At 38.3% G+C, this 20,104-nt stretch overlaps 1 protein-coding gene across 1 annotated transcript in view; it reads right to left on the bottom strand.

Annotated features, from left to right (window-relative positions):
• Positions 1-14,878: 14,878 nt before the first annotated feature.
• The window catches only part of PDE3B (phosphodiesterase 3B), a 180,756-nt gene continuing 175,530 nt past the window's right edge, over positions 14,879-20,104 (bottom strand). Inside the window, exons 15-16 of the mRNA XM_082475998.1 lie at positions 19,211-19,466; positions 14,879-17,882 (exon numbers count right to left, since the gene is read on the bottom strand). Coding sequence (XP_082332124.1) covers positions 17,668-17,882; positions 19,211-19,466 — 471 coding nt within the window. The 3' untranslated portion in view covers positions 14,879-17,667. The remainder of the gene's footprint in view (positions 17,883-19,210; positions 19,467-20,104) is intronic.

Raw genomic sequence — 20,104 nt, 5'->3', positions numbered from 1 at the left:
ATTTTTAGTTTTTTAAGGAACCTCCATACTATTCTCCATAGTGGCTGTATCAATTTACATTCCCACCAACAGTGCAAGAGGATTCCCTTTTCTCCACACCCTCTCCAGCATTTGTTGCTTGTAGATTTTCTGATGATGCCCATTCGAACTGGTGGGAGGTGATACCTCATTGTAGTTTTGATTTGCATTTCTCTAATAATTAGTGATGTTGAGCAGCTTTTCATGTGCTTCTTGGCCATCTATATGTCTTCTTTGGAGAGATGTCTATTTAGGTCTTCTGCCCATTTTTGGATTGGGCTGTTTGTTTTTTTAATATTGAGCTGCATGAGCTGCTTGTATATTTTGGAGATTAATCCTTTGTCCATTGATTCGTTTGCAAATATTTTCTCCCATTCTGAGGGTTGTCTTTTCATCTTGTTTGTAGTTTCCTTTGCTTTGCAAAAGCTTTGACGTTTCATTAGGTCCCATTTGTTTATTTTTGGTTTTATTTCCATTACTCTAGGAGGTGGATCAAAAAATATCTTGCTGTGATTTATGTCAAAGAGTGTTCTGCCTATGTTTTCCTCTAAGAGTTTTATAGTGTCTGTTGTTACATTTAGGTCTCTAATCCATTTTGAGTTTATTTTTGTGTATGGTGTTAGGGAGTGTTCTAATTTCATTCTTTTACATGTAGCTGTCCAGTTTTCCCAGCACCACTTATTGAAGAGACTGTCTTTTCTCCATTGTATATCCTTGCCTCCTTTATTATAGATTAGTTGACCTTAGGTGCGTGGATTTATCTCTGGGCTTTCTATCCTGTTCCATTGATCTATATTTCTGTTTTTGTGCCAGTACCATATTGTCTTGATTACTGTAGGTTTGTAGTGTAGTCTGAAGTCAGGGAGTCTGATTCCTCCAGCTCCGTTTTTTTACGCTCAAGACTGCTTTGGCTATTCAGGGTCTTTTGTGTCTCCATACAAATTTTAAGATTCTTTGTTTACATGCTGTAAACTCTTTTTTTGTTTTGTTTAATATGATTTATCCTGGAGATCTCTCTATATCGCTACATAGAAAACTTCCTTATTCTTTATATAGCTGTACAATATTCTATTGCAGGATATACTATAGAAACATAAAACACAACATAACAACATAAATCCTCTACAAGGCAAACAACACTATAAGTGGAAACAAGCTGGGAAGAAATATGCAAATCTTATTGCAAACAAATGGCTAATCTCCTTAATACAAGAACACAGGAGAAAAAGTTTTAATAATGCATTAGAAAACATTGGTCAAAAGTCCAGTTATGACAGTTCACATAACATACACCACACTGTAAACATCTAAAAAGATAACTAAACTAAACCTTAATCAAAAAAAGAAATGCACATGTAAACTTTACTAAGATAACATATCTCATCTACTGTATTGGCAAAAATCCTAGAACTTGACTGTAATCACTATTGAGAAGGTTGTGCTGAAACATGCACTTTCATACATGGGTGATGAAAGTACAAATTTACACCATTTCCTACGGAAGGGAATTTGGCATTATCTATCAAATAATAGATGTATTCACCTTTTGACTGAACAATTCTAATTCTTAGGAATCTCTCCTGCAGATACACTTGAACACTTATGAAGAGACATAAGTGCCAGGTTATTATTCATTGATGTGTTATTTCTAATAGGAAAACAAAACAAAAAAGTCAATGTAACAATACATATCTATCAATAGAGGAATAGTATATCCTGCCATAGAATATTTTACAGCTTTCTAAAGAGTCAGGAAGTTTTCTATGTAGCGATATGGAGAGATCTCCAGGATAAATCACTCTAAACAAAACAAAACAAAAACAAGGAAAAGCAACGTACAGCATGTGATAGCCAGCCTCCAAAAATACCCTCAGTGATCCTCACCTGGTACACACAACCTTGTTAATCACAGCTAGTTTGTATAATGAATAGAATGCAGTCAAAGTGGTGGTGCGTGAATTCTAAGGCTTGTCTAAAAACGTTGCAGCTTTTCACCTTGGTCTCTCTGACTGGGGAAACCTGTCACCATGCCATGATGACACTCAAGCAGTCCTGTGGAGAGGCCCACATGGAGAGAAAGTGAGGCCTCCCACCAATTGCCCGGATCAACTTGCCAACCATGTGAGTGAGCCACCTTGGAAGTAGATTCTTCTCAAACCTTAAGATGACTGCAGACCCAGCTAGCATCGGATTGTGATCTCATGAGAGAGATCCTGAGCTAGAACTGCTCAGACAAACCATTTCTAAACTCCTGACTCATAAAAATTCACAATAAATATATTTGGTCTTCATCCACAGTTCCTGGCTCACAGTTCCCAAACCCTTGGGAGTTTCCTAAACTGTAAGACCAATGGAGCATGTTTTGTTACAGTATTTTGTCTCTTGTCCTCAATTCCTGAAAAAATGCTTCAGAGCCATAGAAGTGAAATGGGTGCCTTGTTATTCGTAACAAGCCTCTTTCCACAGCAGTTGGGTTTTTGTTAATGAGGTGATTTTGGAAAAGTAAGTGAGGATGGGGCTGGTTATCAGGGGAACCACCTTGATTAGAGGGTTGGAACTTTCAGCCCCACTCCCTGATTACCCAGGAGGAGGAGAAAGGTTCTGGAGGTTGAATTAATCACCAATGCCTAAGGATTTAATCAACCATGCCTGTGTAGTGAAGCCACCATTAAAATCCAAAAGGAGGGGTTTCAGAGAGCTTCCAGGTTGGTGAAGCAGAATGCCTCTCTCTACATGCCACCGTGCTGGGCTCCAGACTCCAAGAGGACTGAAGTTTCTTTGTTCTCAACCTCACCCTATGAATCTCCTCATCTGGCTGTTGATTCCTGTGCTTTAATATCCTCGGTAATAAACCACTCATCTGGTGAGTAAATTGATTTTCTAAATTCTGTGAGCTGGTTTAGCAAATTAATTGAACCCAAAGAGAGGGTTGCGGGAGCCTCTGATTTATAGCCAGTTGGTCAGAAGATCAGGTAACAACATGGACTTGAGGCTGGCATTTGAGTGGGGGCCGTCTTGTGGGACTGAGCCCTTAACTTGTGGAATCTGATGCTATCTCTGGGTAAATAGTGTCAGAATAGAGTTGAATTGTAGGACACCCAGTTGCTGTCGGAGAATTGCTCGTTGGTGATGTGGGGGAAATCACACTCCCACGTAGGAATTGGTTCTAGAATATTTAGGTTTAATTTAAAAGATAAAAGTTAACATTTAAAAAAAATCTAAATTTCTTGTAAAATCCATATTTTCAGCGTTTCTTTTTTAAAAATGTGACATTCCATAAATGCTGGGCTGGCCTTTTGACTAGCAAAAAACAATTAGAACTGAGTTGTGGCTTTTTACATGATATATACATGTGTACTACACGAAGTCCACATTAATTTGAATGTTCTATGTGGTCTTGTAGGTATTTAAATATGTGGCCCCCACTTTAAACATTGAAACAAAGCTTTCACTTGGGTTCCCCTGTGAGTCTTTGCTTCTCCAGGCTAAATATCGTAGGTTCTTTTTTTTAATTTATTTCTCTTTTTGTTTCCTTAATTTTGGTCTTGAAAGGAATTCCATCAAATGCTTGCAGAATATTCACCCTCAGGTAACCAGTAAATTTGTCTTTGGGGAGCCGCTTAGGGAATCAGACCCTGGCTTCAGGTTATCAGAGAGTCAGGAAACCTGCATTCTAGTCTTAGCCTTGAAGCTGTTCCACTCCTTGCCATGCAAAATCCGGTCCATGGGCCAGCAGCATTACCTGGGAGCTGATTAGTAATGCAGAATCTCGGGCCCACCTAGATTTGTGAATCAGCATCTATGCCTTAAGATCCCCAGGTGATTCATATGCATATAAAAGTTTGAAAAGCACTGGTCTAGATGATAAGCTCAAGGAAGGCAGGGTTTTTTCTGTCTTCTTCTTCATTATTTTATATCCACAGGACCTATCTAAAGTTTAGCACATCATGGCTGCAAAATCCATGAATCTTTCTCTGACGTTGAGCATGTCCAAACTTCTAAGGACTTTGTAAACTTCCAGGGACTTAATTGTAAAGTGGTGTAGGGAGAGGGGTGGTGAGTGGAGATGGGGTCAACCTTCAATGGTTGAAAAACTGACGTGAACATTAGAATCACAGGTGGTGGTGGTTTTTATATGGTTGTCTTTGACCTACTAAGTCAAAAGCTCTGAAGATGGGTCATAGGATTTGTATGTTTTAAAATTTCCCTTTATGTTCAATAATGTTTATTACAATAGCATATATTTAAAAAATCTTTAAATGCCCCTCAAGAGGAAATGGATAAGTACAATGTAATACAATTCAGAAATTTAAATGAATGAAATAGAGCTACACATGTAAACATGATTAAGCCTAAAAAATTTTTTGCAAGAACAAACTTGCAGAGGAGGTGTGAAGTATGGTGCTGTTTATTTAAAGTTTAAAAAGTGCGTATGTTTGTACTAGAAACATGCTTATGTAGTAAAAGTGTAAAGTCCTAGATGGGAAAAATAAACACCAAGTTCGGAGTAGTTATCATATGTACTTTATCTGATTTTGCTCTTATCACTCTTCTCTGGAATTTTAATTTACCAATGTTCCATTTATTTTATCTGGCTATTTCAGAATGGGGTGGATGCAGACAGTATATTCTGAGGAATGCAATTTATGACACCCTTTGCCTTTTTTTTTTCTTTTTCTTAACCAGAGAAACATAGGTAATTGACAACAGCTTCCAGGGCTGTTATCATTAGAGGGCTTATTAAACCAGCCCTTCTCCATTTATCCTTTTCCAAAAGCAGTTATTTGAACTTAAATGCAGTGAATCATACTAACTCTTCTGGTGGTGGATATTTTATATCTTTTTGGATCTTCTTTGTCTTCATTTAGGCTGATAGTATTGAAACGGCTATTAAGGGAAAATAGACTGAGACAAAGTGTTAGCAACCGGATTGCACTTACACTGTCTGTCTTCCTGATGACGTTTAACTGTGAATATCCTCTTTAAAAGTTTTCCTTTAAAAACAAGCAGGGAGCCCCCAGCAGGGAATTTTGACTATGGTTGAAGACTCAAGAGAATTAAAGTGTGCCTGGGACCCTGAACTTGGGGATCATTTCTAAGCTAAAATTGGTGACAGCAGAATTTGACGCTGTTCTCTGAAAATGCAGTAGAAATTTGTATTATTGATAGTATATGACAATAGTGCTAAACCTTCTATTTTGAAAAATATAATTCTTTTTCTCAATTCCTTGGGATTTCCCATTAGACGATAATATCATCTATAAATAATGACCATTTTGTTTCTTCCTTTCCAATTATTATGGCTTTTATTTCTTACCACTCTGGTTAGAACCTCCAGTAGCGTGTTGATGAAAAGTAATAATAGTGAGCATTCTTGTCTGTTTAAGGGAATGACTAACATTTCATTGTTAAATATGTCATCGACTGTTATTTCTTTTGTGCATACCCCACAAACTTAAGTTCCCTTATATTCTAGGTTTATCTCTTTTTTTCCCTCCCATGCATCCATCCTTCTTTCATTCCTCTTTTGTTTCTTAAATGATGAGTGACTTTTATTACTTTTTGCATCTATTGAGATAATAATTCTTTTTTTCTCCTTTAATTGGTTAATGTGTTTAATTACATTAATCAAAAAAAATTTTTTTTGGGTGTGCCATGTGGTTTATGAGAGCTGAGTTCTCTGACCAGGGGTTGAACCCGGGCCCAGGGCAGTGAAAGCACTGAGTCCTAACCACTGGACCACCAGGGAATTTCCCATTATTCAATTTCTAATGTTAATCCTCCCTTGCATAACTGCCCTCTTGGCCTAATTACCAACCAAAGGCCCCACCTCCAAACACTGTCACATTGGGGATTAGGTTTCAACATATGAACTTGGGGGAACACAAAAATTTGACCCATTGCAATGACCTTTTAAGTCCAATATCTCTACTATCTAATAGTGTGGTTCTTAATCTTGGTTTCTTAGTTTACTAGTTCAAATTCTTGAGGAGGAATGTGGCGGACTAAGCTTAGTCTATGGGTTGGAACTTGGGTTCCGTGTAAATTCTTGGATCAATCAACTCTGGCCTGAGGGGTGGGTCATGTGCTTCCAACAAGGTGGTCTAAACCACATGGAGACAGAACTTTTCCCAGAAAGGGAAGGTAGGCCATCAAACCTATCTTCTACCTCCCATTCAATCCTTAAACTGTTTAGTGTTGTCTTCAGAAGGTTAAGGCGTTGCAGGTATTACTGTCTACCTTTGTCCTGCCAAGCTCAATTGTAGGTGTGGGCGGGACCTTCACAGGCAAGCTCAGTCCCCCCCATTTCTGGAATCAATGTACACAGTGTTAGCAGTACGTTGAGGAGTGTCCTATGTTTGCCAGCAGTTGGAGTCTGGAAATTAGTCATAAGCAAAAAGTGTCTGTGTCTACCATGCTGGTCTCCCCTCACCACTTACTAAGTTTTTTTTTATAGATATAATTGATATATTAATTAGTTTCACGTGTACAACATAATCATTAGATATTTGTATATAGTGCAAAATGATCACCACAATAAGTCTAGTTAACATCAACCAGGGGAATGGCCACAGTCTAATTCTCTTTCCTTCCAGAAGTCTCCTCTTTGCATACTGCAACTTATATGGTCGCCAATGACCACATGAACCTGAACTTGAGCATATTGACAAGGGGATCTTGTCAGTGCCACCTCTGTGGCATCTGAGCTATAGCTCCAGTGAGTGTCCGCCATGTGCGCATATTTCTCTCTGCTGCTGGGCTGTACACAACTTGCAGAAGAAACATGGGATTCACCTGGTTTGTGTTGAAAATAAATATTGAATGAGGGAATTAATAATGGATAAACAATGCTGAGCAGCATCCCTCTTGATGGAAAAGTTTATGGACATGGAAAATGTTCCCTGATCAATGACTCCTCAGAGTCGTGGTTCCCAGGAAGGCGCCAGTGCCAGGTGGTATCAGTCATCTTAATCTCAGCTGAGCCCAGAGCAAGGGTTTGGAACGGAACTTCTCTCTTAAACTGAGTAGGAATAAGGCTCCAAGGAATCCTTTCAAACACTAGGGCAGAGCAGGGGTGAGGGTGTGAAGGGGTGGGAAGAAGGGGAGGAGGAAGAAGGATGTAGGAAGTCAACAGGGAAGAGGGGGACCCCCACCCCCCAATCACCTCCCCTGGGGCTCTTTCTAATTGGAAATCCCACCCTGGAGCCTGGAGCCTGGGTTCAGTACGGCTCTTGGCTGCATCTCTCACCAGGAGTGGTTAGTTTACAAGAAGGATTTGAAGCCTTCAGTGTCTCTCACTTAATACAGCAGCTGCTGTGACACGCGCTCCATTTGGGCAGCTCATTTCTGCTCCTGCACCCCATTAGAGGCAGCCCTTGCTCACCTCCATTTGTCTAAGGAGACTGGGTTCCTTGGTGGGGGAAGGGGGACCATTTACTGTAAATTATTCCATTAGAATCAGGAGTAAGAGTGGTTTCTGCCATTGTCTGACAGGCTAATCCCAGGGCAGCTAGAGATGTCTGTGAAGGTTGTTTGTTTTTTTTCCAGCTGCACCATGGGGCTTGCGGGATTCCCCACCAGGGATACAACCCCTGCCGCCTGCAGTGGAAAGGCAGCCACTGGACCACCGGGGAATTCCCGGCTGTGAATGTTTAACCTGCAGAATCCATTAGGGCTGTCAACAGGGAGGGGACAGCAAATATAGGGGAAAGCAGTTAAGGGGCGTGGCCTGACTTGGAGCTTCAGCAGCAGCCCTAGGACAGGGAGGAGGCACCTGAGGAGTAGGTGATGGAGGATACGGAGTGGGGAGCAGAGTAAGGCAGATTTGGTGGCCCTCATTCATGCCTGCCCCTCAGGGACTTCTAATACATTGGTTCTCAACCTTGGATGCTCACTGGAATCTCATGGGACTTTTGCAAAATGCTGATACCCAACTTCCACCCTCTTTTCCACATTCTGATTAGATTGGTCTGGTTTGCAGCCTGCGCATCAGGTTTAGGAAGCTTCCCAGGTGAAGAGGCTGTGAAAGGAAATGGAGATATCTTATCATTTCATAGTGGACAGCTCGAAGGACCCCTCCAGAACATCAGGTGAAGAAACAGGCCAAGAGAGAAAGGTCACCTATCCAGATTAATGGCAAAGAAAGGGCCATAACTGTTATCTCTTGAGTTCCTAAACCAATTAATTTTCCCATTTGTACTCTTCTTTCACTTTCTAGTCATGTGGTCTTTGTCAAGTCTTATTTTCCTCACCTGTGAAATGGGTATTGTCACCTAATTTACTTACTTCCCATTAGTATTTTTTTTTAATTTAATTTTATTTATTTTTTTATACAGCAGGTTCTTATTAATCATCAATTTTCTACACATCAGTGTATACATGTCAGTCCCAATCTCCCAATTCATCATACCACCACCACTACCCCCCACTGCTTTCCCGCCCTTAGTGTCCATACGTTCTCTACATCTGTGTCTCAATTTCTGTCCTGCAAGCCGGTTCATCTGTACCATTTTTCTAACTTCTACATATATGTGTTAATATAGGATATATCTTTGCCTCCTTTGTCATAGATTAGTTGACCATAGGTGCGTGGGTTTATCTCTGGGCTTTCTATCTTGTTCCATTGACCTATGTTTCTGTTTTTGTGCCAGTACCATATTGTCTTGATTACTGTAGCTTTGTAGTATAGTCTGAAGTCAGGGAGTCTGATTCCTCCAGCTCCATTTTTTTCCCTCAAGACTGCTTTGGCTATTCGGGGTCTTTTGTGTCTCCATACAAATTTTAAGATGATTTGTTCTAGTTCCATAAAAAAATGCCATTGGTAATTTGATAGGGATTGCATTGAATCTGTAGATTGCTTTGGGTAGTATACTCATTTTCACAATGTTGATTCTTCCAATCCAAGAACATGGTATATCTCTCCATCTGTTGGTATCATCTTTAATTTCTTTCATCAGTGTCTTATAGTTTTCTTCATACAGTTCTTTTGTCTCCCTAGGTAGGTTTGTTCCTAGGTGTTTTATTTTTTTGTTACAATGTTAAATGGGAGTGTTTCCTTAATTTCTCTTTCAGATTTTTCATCATTAGTGTATAGGAATGCAAGAGATTTCTGTGCATTAATTTTGTATCCTGCAACTTTACCAAATTCATTGATTAGCTCTAGCAGTTTTCTGGTGGCATTTTTAGGATTCTCTATGTATAGTATCATGTCATCTGCAAACAATGACAGTTTTACTTCTTCTTTTCCAATTTGTAATCCTTTTATTTCGTTTTCTTCTCTGATTGCCGTGGCTAGGACTTCCAAAACTATGTTGAATGATAGTGGTGAGAGTGGACATCCTTGTCTTGCTCCTGATCTTAGAGGAAATGCTTTCAGTTTTTCACCATTGAGAATGATATTTGCTGTGGGTTTGTCATATATGGCCTTTATTATGTTGAGGTAGGTTCCCTCTATGCCCACTTTCTGGAGAGTTTTTATCATAAATGGGTGTTGAATTTTGTCAAAAGCTTTTTCTGCATCCATTGAGATGATCATATGGTTTTTATTCTTCAGTTTGTTAATATGGTATATCACATTGACTGATTTGCATATACTGAAGAATCCTTGCATCCCTGGGATAAATCCCACTTGATCATGGTGTATGATCCTTTTACTGTGTTGTTGGATTCTGTTTGCTAGTATTTTGTCGAGGATTTTTGCATCTATATTCATCAGTGATATTGGTCTGTAATTTTCTTTTTTTGTAGTATCTTTGTCTGGTTTTGGTATCAGAGTGATGGTGGCCCCATAGAATGAGTTTGGGAGTGTTCCTTCCTCTGCAGTTTTTTGGAAGAGTTTGAAAAGGATGGGTGTTAGCTTTGCTCTAAATGTTTGGTAGAATTCACCTTTGAAGCCATCTGGTCCTGAACTTTCGTTTGTTGGAAGATTTTTAATCACAGTTTCAATTTCATTCCTTGTGATTGGTCTGTTCATATTTTCTGTTTCTTCCTGGTTCAGTCTTGGGAGGTTATACCTTTCTAAGAATTTGTCCATTTCTTCCAGGTTGTCCATTTTATTGGCATAGAGTTGCTTGTAGTGATCTCTTAGGATGCTTTGTATTTCTGTGGTGTCTGTTGTAACTTCTCCTTTTTCATTTCTGATTTTATTGATTTGAGTCCTCTCCCTCTTTTTCTTGATGATTCTGGCTAATGGTTTATCAATTTTGTTTATCTTCTCAAAGAACCAGCTTTTAGTTTTATTGATCTTTGCTATTGTTTTCTTTGTTTCTATTTCATTTCTTTCTGCTCTGATCTTTATGATTTCTTTCTTTCTGCTAACTTTGGGTTTTGTTTGTTCTTCTTTCTCTAGTTCCTTTAGGTGTAAGGTTAGATTGTTTGAGATTTTTCTTGTTTCCTGATGTAGGCTTGTATAGCTATAAACTTCTCTCTTAGAACTGCTTTTGCTGCATCCCATAGGTTTTGGATCATCGTGTTTTCATTGTCATTTGTCTATAGGTATTTTTTGATTTCCTCTTTGATTTCTTCAGTGATCTCTTGGTTATTTAGTAACGTAGTGTTTAGCCTCCATGTGCTTATGTTTTTCCCCTGTAATTCATTTCTAATCTCATAGCGTTGTGGTCAGAAAAGATGCTTGATATGATTTCAATTTTCTTAAATTTACTGAGGCTTGATTTGTGACCCAAGATGTGATCTATCCTGGAGAATGTTCCGTGCGCACTTGAGAAGAACGTGTAATCTGCTGTTTTTGGATGGAATGTCCTGTAAATATCAGTTAAACCTATCTGGTCTATTGTGTCATTTAAAGCTTGTGTTTCCTTATTAATTTTCTGTTTGGATGATCTTTCCATTGGTGTAAGTGAGGTGTTAAAGTCCCCCACTATTAATGTGTCACTGTCAATTTCCTCTTTTATAGCTATTATCAGTTGCCTTATGTATTGAGGTGCTCCTATGTTGGATGCATATATTTTTATAATTGTTATATCTTCTTCTTGGATTGATCCCTTGATCATTATGTAGTGTCCTTCCTTGTCTCTTGTAACATTCTTTATTTTAAAGTCTATTTATCTGATATGAGTATTGCTACTCCAGCTTTATTGTGATTTCCATTTGCATGGAATATCTTTTTCCATCCCCTCACTTTCAGTCTGTATGTGTCCCTAGGTCTGAAGTGGGTCTCTTGCAGACAGCATATAGATGGGTCTTGTTTTTGTATCCATTCAGCAAGCCTGTGTCTCTTGGTTGGAGCATTTAATCCATTCACGTTTAAGGTAATTATCGATATGTATGTTCCTATGACCATTTTCTTAATCATTTTGAGTTTGTTTTTTGTAGGTCCTTTTCTTCTCTTGTGTTTCCCACTTAGAGAAGTTCCTTCAGCATTTGTTGTAGAGCTGGTTTGGTGGTGCTGAATTCTCTTAGCTTTTGCTTGTCTGTAAAGCTTTTGATTTCTCCATCGAATCTGAACGAGATCCTTGCCGGGTAGAGTAATCTTGGTTGTAGGTTTTTCCCTTTCATCACTTTAAGTATATCATGCCACTCCCTTCTGGCTTGTAGAGTTTCTGCTGAGAAATCAGCTGTTAACCTTATGGGAGTTCCCTTGTATGTTATTTGTCATTTTTCCCTTGCTGCTTTCAATAATTTTTCTTTGTCTTTAATTTTTGCCAATTTGATTACTATGTGTCTCGGCGTGTTTCTTCTTGGGTTTATCCTGTATGGGACTCTCTGTGCTTCCTGGACTTGGGTGGCTATTTCCTTTCCCATGTTAGGGAAGTTTTCAACTATAATCTCTTCAAATATTTTCTCGGGTCCTTTCTCTCTCTCTTCTCCTTCTGGGACCCCTTAATGCGAATGTTGTTGCATTTAATGTTGTCCCAGAGGTCTCTTAGGCTGTCTTCTTTTCTTTTCATTCTTTTTTCTTTATTCTGTTCTGCAGCAGTGAATTCCACCATTCTGTCTTCCAGGTCACTTATCCGTTCTTCTGCCTCAGTTATTCTGCTATTGATTCCTTCTAGTGTAGTTTTCATTTCAGTTATTGTATTGGTCATCTCTGTTTGTTTGTTCTTTAATTCTTCTAGGTCTTTGTTAAACATTTCATGCATCTTCTCAATCTTTGCCTCCATTGTTTTTCCGAGGTCCTGGATCATCTTCACTATCATTATTCTGAATTCTTTTTCTAGAAGGTTGCCTATCTCCACTTCATTTGTTTTTCTAGGGTTTTATGTTGTTCCTTCATCTGGTACATAGATGTCTGCCTTTTCATCTTGTCTCTTTCTATGAATGTGGTTTTTGTTCCACAGCCTGTAGGACTGTAGTTCTTCTTGCTTCTGCTCTCTGCCCTCTGGTGGATGAGGCTATCTAAGAGGCTTGTGCAAGCTTCCTGATGGGTGGGACTGGTCGTGGGTAGAGCTGGGTGTTCCTCTGGTGGGCAGAGTTCAGCAAAACTTTAATCCCCCTGACTGCTGATGGGTGGGGCTGTGTCCCCTCCCTGTTGGTTGTTTGGCCTGAGTCGACCCAACACTGGAGCCTACCTGGGCTCTTTGCTGGGGCTACTGGTGGACTCTGGGAGGGCTCACGCCAAGGAGTACTTCCCAGAACTTCTGCTGCCAGTGTCCTTGTCCTCACAAGTGAGACAGAGTCACCCCCGCCTCAGCAGGAGACCCCCCAACACTAGCAGGTAGGTCTGATTCAGTCTCTATGGGGTCACTGCTCCTTCCCCTGGGTCCCGATGCACACACTACTTTGTGTGTGCTCTCCAAGAGTGGAGTCTCTGTTTCCCCCAGTCCTGTCAAAGTCCTGCAATCAAATCCCACTAGCCTTCAAAGTCTGATTCTCTAGGAATTCCTCCTCCCATTGCCAGATCCCCAGTTCGGAAGCCTGACGTGGGGCTCAGAACCTTCACTCTAGTGGGTGGACTTCTGTGGTATAAGTGTTCTTCATTTTGTGGGTCACCCACCCAGCTGTTATGAGATTTGATTTTATTGTGATTGCACCCCTCCTACCGTCTCACTGTGGCTTCTCCTTTGTCTTTGGATGTGGGGTAAATTTTTTGGTGAGTTCCAGTGTCTTCCTGTTGATGATTGTTCAGCAGTTAGTTGTGATTCCAGTGTTCTCGCAAGAGGGAGTGAGAGCACTAGTATTTCTTTTTTGACCCTGGAGTTATTTAGGAGCAATTTCTTAAATCTCTCAAGCATACATAGTTTTCAAAGTTCTTTGTTATTTCTAATTAATTGCTTTGTGATCAGGGAACATGTCTTGTTTGTACATATTCTTTGAAATTTATTGAGACTTTATAGACAAGCATGTGGTCAACTTTTTTAAATGTTCTTTTGATATTTAAGAAAAATATAATCTCCATTGGATTTGGGGTTCTGAATATGTCCAATAAATCAAGACTGTTCCTTGTGCTATTTATATTTTTACTAACTTCTGCTCTATTTAACTTATTGAGTGTTAAATCTCCTGATTGGGTTGTAGATTTGTGAATTTTTCTCTGTAGTTCTACCCACTTTCGATTTATGCATCTTTGAGACCATTAGATGAGTACATGTATTTTATGTACCTGGTGAATTTCTTCCTCTACAAAACAGGTAATAATACCTATATTATGAGGTTTGTGACAAAATATAAATATCTTACATAATTTTTATCACATTTATATCATAGCTGTGAATCACTAAGAATAATGCCTAACACATCGTGAGTAGTAGAAGATAATGTAGTCTCTTCTGGCTTCCGTTGTTGGTACTGAGAAGTTTGCTGTCAGCCTAATAGCCATTCCTTTCTGGTGACTTTTAAATTTCTTATTGCTTGCTCATTTTTGTCATTCCATGCTTTATTTCCTTAAACATTTCATACATAGTTATTTTATATTGTTTTTGATAATGCAATGTAGCATCTGAAGATACTGGGAAGTCTAAATCTGCTCTTTCTGCTATTCTTGCGGATGTTTGTTTCCTTGTGTTTGTTGCTTTTATCAAAGTTCTCCAGAGAAAGAACCAATAGAACATATAAACACCTCACCCTCCATCACATCCAAAATCTCCTTCTCTGGTATACCCTACCTCAGTGAATGACATTGACAGTTGCCCAAATTGGAAATCTGAGAGTCACATCATCATCTCTTTCTTACCACCATATCCAGTTAATCAGGGTAAATTGATTCTATTGTATATCTTAAATCTCAAGTCTGTTCACTTTCCTGTTGTCCTACAATCGATCCTAGTCTAGAGCACTGAGGTCTCCCCATGTCTAATCTTACTCTTCCACTCAACATGATACGTTATTTGAATGATCCTCATAAAATGTGAATCTAATTATGTCACTTTCAGATTAAAACTCTTTCAATTTTTCCTCATTTCCTTTTGGAATAAAGTTTAAGTGGCATGTCATGCTTTACAAGTCCCTTCATTAACCAGTCTCTCTCTACCATCCCCTCTTCTTGCACTCTAAGTTTCAGCCATCCTAAATCTCTTTTGGCTCCTCCAAGGCGGGATGCTTTTTCTCCTGGCCTCTACACCTGCTGTTATTCTCTGGCCACAAGCCATCATCTCCAAGCTAACTCATTAAGTCTTCAGTTCTCAGCATTAAGTCTCAGTCTCAGCATTAAAGCTTTCATCCCTGCTCCACATACCAGTCATCCCCACACACACTCTAGAGCTGTTGACTGGCTTGGCAACTACAGTAAAGAAACCAGAGTTGGTTCTATTCGTCTCTTTTGTGAAGGTTGTTCCTATGAGATGATGCAATATAGACAGAAACCTAAGCAGTGCCAGAATTCCTAGGATTCTTGTAAAAATAAGCAGAAAAATCCAACAGCACCAGCAGAGTGAGAATAGCACGAAACAGCCTTCAAATCATGAAATAACTTTAAAAAGTAGACTTTTATGGAGAAAAATGTCAGTAAGCACACAGATATTATAGCACTACAAGATTATTTCTAAGACCAGTGACTTAAAACAACAGCAAATTCATGATGAAAATGATTCTAATTAGAAAGTTAATCTGATTCAGTAATAACCAAAATAGGATCTGCAATATGACTTTCCACAATTTCTCAAGTAAGATTCCATCTAATAGTACTGTTTATACTTAACATACACTCACATTCATTTCTTACAATTTGTTAATTTAAGTTTCAGCAAGAATACTTTTTAGTGTTTGGGTTATCTTAATATATGCCAATTATTTTGTAAAGGCTAAATAATTTAAGGGTTAAATTACTTAAGTGAATTTTCAGTAATAGCATTTTTAACAGAATAAAAACATGCTTCTTTTGAGAAAATAAAAATATACACTAAACAACCCAATACAAAATTTTAATAAAATAGAAAGTAAGGAAATTTGAATCTTATTATGCACACATGCATGTGTGTGAATTTATATATATATGTAGTTTGCAATAGCAGAAATATACTTCTGCAGGATGTAAAAGGTACTCTAGAGAACGAGAAGCACAGGATATATACATTATAAGGGCAAACTCAATAAATTAGTTAAAATTTTATCACTCAGTAATGAGAGACCAGTTTACAGTGATGTGGCAATGGTAGCAAAAGTAGTAGGAAGGAGCTAGCACTCAATGTATCTAATAAATAAAGCTTAGTGATTCATTAAATATTATGATACTGTACAGGATCAAAACTTTCAACACTTATATAGATCTTTAACTGATATCTTTCAGATAAGCTAAATAATCTAGGTAGGTAAGAAATTGCCTGCTGACATCATATTTTAAAGGAATTACCTTGCATAGGGAAGTCTACTCAATACTCTGTTATGACCTATATGGGAATAGAATCTAAAAGAGTGGGTATATGTATAACTGATTCACTTTGCTGTACAGCAGAAACTATACCACAACATTGTAAATCAACTATACAATAAAAATTAATTAAAAAAAAGAATTACCTTGGAAAACTGAAAAAGCTTCATAAGAGCTGCACGGATCCAAAATATAATATAGTCTCCAAAAATAATGGAAAATATTGGTCTACCGTCTTGCTATCACTCTGGCTGCACTTTATATCTTCAAAAAAATTTTCACAACTAGGGTATATATCTGGACCCTAACAAGTTTATAAACATTGTAAATATGGCCCATTTTCTTTGTAATTATCTTAATGTGCTTTTGTGTAAAATGATTTACTAAAATATTTTTTTTAAATATAAAGATTAAATAAGTACTCCCACCATTTACTTTATCTCAGAAATTAGACTTGCAGTTGAGCTCTAGAAGTATTGAGTAGTCATAGGTCATTTCATGTAGTCTCAAGGCAGAAGGAAAGTAACAGAAAGATGAGCATCAGTTTTACAGTAACACACAACACCCAAGATATGGATCTAAAGATTAAGCACATATTCAATTATTTATTCAATGTATGTGACCTTTAGAGCTCACGCTATTTCATTTGTTCTTTATCTTTGATAGGATTAATTGCATTTGATTTTTGTACTAAGGCGAAAGACAGACATCTCCTTTTCCTTGGCTTTAATTAGTCTCAAATTTAAGAAGAGAGAATAATGCTCATTTCATAAGAGGTTAACATCGATATTAGGACAATTTTTTTTCTTCTGACAAATCTGTGCTGTGTTTATATTAAAATAAATGTTTAAAAATACTAATCCTGAGCAAGAGTTAAAATAAGAACAGTTTTGACTAAAGAATAAAATTCCTTCATTGTTAAACCCAAACAGCTTTAAAATTCAACCATGGGATATGAAGTCAGTAAGACTGGAATTCAGACTTCTGATGTCCACGGCAAACCTGAATGCTCTGAGCAGAAAGAACACACACACATAGTAGATTTAAAAAAAAAACAGTAAAAAGCATCAAAAATTGATGCACCTGGATTTTGTTAAATATAACAAAGGTTACTCAGTCCTTCATGGATAAACCTCGCTGGAGAACAGCACTGAACAGTATACTGCATTGAACAGATCCCTCAGAAAGGCCACGCTGGATTTCTTTTTTTTAGATAGGCACAGACTTTTCCCCCCCAAACATTCAAAGACATAAAAGACACATTTGGAAGTACAATATGAATCCTGTTTTTTGGTGGGGTTTTTTGTTTTTTGTTTTTGGGGTTTTTTTCAGCTGCGCTGCTTGGCTTGCAGGATCTTAGTTCCCTGACGAGGAATTGAACTCTACCAGGGATTCATGGCAGTGAAAGTTCCGAGTCCTATAACCACTGGACCGCCAGGGAATTCCCGTTTTTTTTGTTGTTGTTGTTGTTGCTGTTTTTTAATCCTGTCTTCAAGAAAGGAAAAAGTTCTGGACACTTAGGAAACTAAAGTGAGTCACTTGAGTTTTTAGTTATAGCTCCCGCCTCATGAAAAATAAGAGCCTTCTAGCCAGCAAAGCAGTATTATGACAAAGTATTAATATTTATACACCAGTAAAGGCATTAAGTAAGGGCTTGGCAACACAAGTCAACTGAAACCAAGCTCTAAGGATACTTTTAGTCTGTGTGGTGAAAGTGCATGGGAGTGGGAAACTGCCGGCACAGCAGGGATCCTCTCACAGTGTTAGGGCCTGTCCACCTGGGTGCAGGCAGTTCCAAGTCAGCGTGGTGAGCAATGACATGACAATGACTAGGCAATGACATCGACACTGAGCACGGCCCTCGGGCCTTCTTCAATATGCCTTTTCTTTTATTCCAACTGTCTCTCTTCCTCTTCATCTGCTTCTTCAATGACCTGAATCTCATCTCCTTGAGGTAAGGAAGAATTCTCCACTTGCAGTTTATTCCCATCAGCTTTACATTTCTCTTCTTCCTCTATGATTTCCTTCCATATCTTGTGGTTTTCGGTGAGATGGTGCATTAGCTGACAAAATATTCGCCGTCTGCCTTTCCTTCTTTGTGGTTCTGTGAAATTTAACACACGTGTATTCTAATCATAGCAATATGATTCAATCATTCAATAAATATCTGAGTGCCTGATATATATTCCAGGCATTTATCTAAGCACTGGGGTTATAGTTATGATAAGATTAAAATAATCCTTGCACCATGGGGCTCTCTTTCTAGTGGGAAGACCAAGATAAGCAAAGAAGCAAGATACTTGTGTGTTAGATGGTGTTCAGTGTTACGGATAAAAATAAAGTAGAGAGGGGATTAGGGAAGATGGGGTGGGGTGGGAGTTTCAAGGAGAAGGGAGGATGGTACTGAAATTTCAAATGATAAATAACAATGCAAAGTTAAAAACCATCCTTTCTAGGGATTTTTTTTAATGTATTGAATTAAACACAATTATCAAAATTTTGGTGAGTACAAATAATTTTCAGAAGCCAGTCACCTTTCCCAAGATGACATCAGATGGTAATGCCATAAGATTACTCTTCACTATGCTACTCCTGAATACAAGGTAGGGTGGGGGAAGTACTTTGTTATCTTGTTCCAAGCTATCTTTTCTGTTCTGATTTATAGCATGTTTGGGAAACAAACAAAAAAATAATTAGCTAGATATAATTTAAATCCTACTTTAAAGAACAAATAACTGATTTCATTTTTAGTTACAAAGGTGACAAATATCTTTTTCATTTTCCAATTTATACTCACTGATTTATATAGAAAAACTATGCATTACGGTTTGGTAGTTCAAAGCCATAATGACACAAAACTTGGTTTTCCTCTTAGAGTCAGAGAATGTGTATTTTCCTCTTCTCCCAACTGTGTTGAATGAACTATTTCCCAAGTCTATATGAAGGGCATGTTAACAGGGGAGGGTGGTGTGAAGAGGGGTTAGGCAAAGGAGGACTAGCCACTAGGACCAGCCCCCTTGGGAACTATTTCCCAAGTCTATATGAAGGGCATGTTAACAGGGGAGGGTGGTGTGAAGAGGGGTTAGGCAAAGGAGGACTAGCCACTAGGACCAGCCCCCTCACATAAGTTCAGATTTGGCGACAGCCGCATCATGTGTGCACAGGTAGAGACTGCTGAAGAGCACTGGCTGGAGGACAGCACCTCCAGAGATGCTACTTTAACTAAGAATGCTTGTTGTGTGACAGCATTTGCGTGGTGCCCAAGCAGTAGTTACTCAAAGGGAGACTAATCAGGCTGAACATTTAGATAGTACTTACTTAAGATATAACTACTGAATCTGTATCTTAAAAACAAAGATTCAAATCCAAATTAAATGGACATTTGCAGTTAATTAATCACATTAAAGAAATGATAGTATCCTTATATCTTACTAGGATTTAGGTTGTCTTCTATTTCTTCATCGTCTGTATCTAATTCTTCACCATCTTCTTCATCATAACAACTTTCAGTATCATCATCCTCTTCTGCTTCTATCCACTGACCCGGTAGCAAACCAGCAGCATCATAGGAGTTACACAGGGGACCCACTATGTGAGTGATAAAAGATTCCTGGAGTTTTGCTAGTTGAGGAGAAGAACGATCCATGAAGGGACTGACGGGCAAACCAAGATTTGCTTCTTCATCTCCCTGATCATATTGAAAAGAAAAGTATACCTTTAACTGTTGAAATAACAACCACTGAGCTTTGTTAAAATTATCTTGAAGTTTTTTAATAAGCACAGTCTAACTCAAAATAATTTTTACAAAGAAGTATCAATGAAATTACTCTGTCATTCCAACTCAAAGAATTTCTCTACTCTTTGAGAAATCCCGAACAAGACTTTATTCTCACACCCCCAGTCAACCAGTACGGTTGATATTCAGGTAGCAAGAAAAATATACATCTTTTAAAATAAATTCAGCAAATTTGCTAACAAACCAAAATTATATCAATAGAATATATAAATTCTATATAAATTACCAAAATTCTATAATATCAAATATAGATCCTCTTTCTCCTATGGGGAGATAGTATAATGGAAACATTTTTGTTGTAGTTGTACCTCAAATGTACAGAGTTGAATTTTGCAAATGCTTTTCAATGCCCTCCCTTTTTTTCTAACAGCAGAACCCTTTAATGAATCTAAATCAGAAAACTCAGTATGTAAAACAGACAAAAGTAGAGCTATTGTGGTTGAGGTGAGGATTTGCCCCAGCTGCCTGCCCTGTGATACCCTCCCACTTGTGGTCCCTAGGGTTCTGGAGAGCACAACTGGAGATCAGAC

The sequence above is a fragment of the Balaenoptera physalus genome (genome assembly GCF_965194825.1).
Source record: "Balaenoptera physalus genome assembly, chromosome: 10".
NCBI lineage: Eukaryota > Metazoa > Chordata > Mammalia > Artiodactyla > Balaenopteridae > Balaenoptera > Balaenoptera physalus.
The sequence above is the reverse complement of the archived record's forward strand: the minus strand, read 5'-3'. Positions and strand labels throughout refer to the sequence as shown.